Below are 957 nucleotides of genomic sequence, written 5' to 3'. Positions count from 1 at the left end.
TTAATTACGCTACTTGGAAGCTCCTATAATAACATATGACCTGCCGAAACAAAGCAAAATATACACATTTCCATATCCTCGTATGTAGTGTCCCCAGGTTTGGGGAATGGACAATATTATCGACAATTTTGCACTTCATTCATTGACAACGTTAAATTAAATGAATTTTGCCAAAGACTGGATTAACATTACCTCCTACAAGTTACAAGGACCTACTAGGTAGTAGCTAGGTCATCCAACAACAGGACTCATACATATGTTCAAACGGATCTTTTTAGGTGTTGGTCTGGTAGTAAACTTTATGGTACAAGGACAAGTGCATTATCTATAGTAAGTCCACAAATTTCAACAATTTCAAGCATAGTTTAAGACATATGGTTACTAAAGCTTGTACGAAGATTGAACATTTACAAGTAGGAAGGGAGAGGGGAGGGGACCATTTGATCCATAATTCACTATAAAGAAAGTGCTGTTAAATAAAGGCTACCAATATAATGTTGCTAAATTTCTTTCAAAAGAGCCCTCTTAGCATCCTTTTTAATTATATAAGTCCTCTCTATAATAAAATATGACCTAACTTTGTACCACCTATATAAATTTGCCTAACATTTATGAAGACTTATGAAGCAAATTCTTCCTCAAAACGCCAAGATTTCGAAAGAGGCCAAAGAAACAATGCAAGAATGTGTATCTGAGTTCATTAGCTTTGTTACGGGAGAAGCATCGGTTAAATGTCACAAGGAGAAACGCAAGACATTGAATGGAGATGATATTTGTTGGGCTATGGGAAGTTTAGGATTTGATGATTATGTTGTACCTTTGAAGAGGTATTTGCATAGGTTTAGAGAATTAGAAGAAGAAAAAGCTAACCAAAATAAGACTGCTCCTGGCAACAACATTGAAGAAAGGGGGAAAGATGAACTCCGAAATTTTCAGGGAAGTTTTTATGGTTCTTAA

The 957-nt window shown here is 35.4% G+C and overlaps 1 protein-coding gene across 1 annotated transcript; it reads left to right on the top strand.

The window, feature by feature from the left end:
- Window positions 1–621: 621 nt before the first annotated feature.
- Window positions 622–957, top strand: LOC132611720 (nuclear transcription factor Y subunit B-5-like). The gene has a single exon (XM_060326105.1). It carries the CDS (start codon window positions 622–624, stop codon window positions 955–957), a length of 336 nt encoding a protein of 111 aa, XP_060182088.1.

This window comes from Lycium barbarum, chromosome 9, assembly GCF_019175385.1.
Source record: "Lycium barbarum isolate Lr01 chromosome 9, ASM1917538v2, whole genome shotgun sequence".
Lineage (NCBI taxonomy): Eukaryota > Viridiplantae > Streptophyta > Magnoliopsida > Solanales > Solanaceae > Lycium > Lycium barbarum.
This window is presented reverse-complemented; position numbering and strand designations above follow the sequence as displayed.

Excerpts from the sequence above, each read along its gene's own strand:
- LOC132611720 (XM_060326105.1), top strand. The coding sequence starts at position 622 with ATGAAGCAAATTCTTCCTCAAAACGCCAAGATTTCGAAAGAGGCCAAA.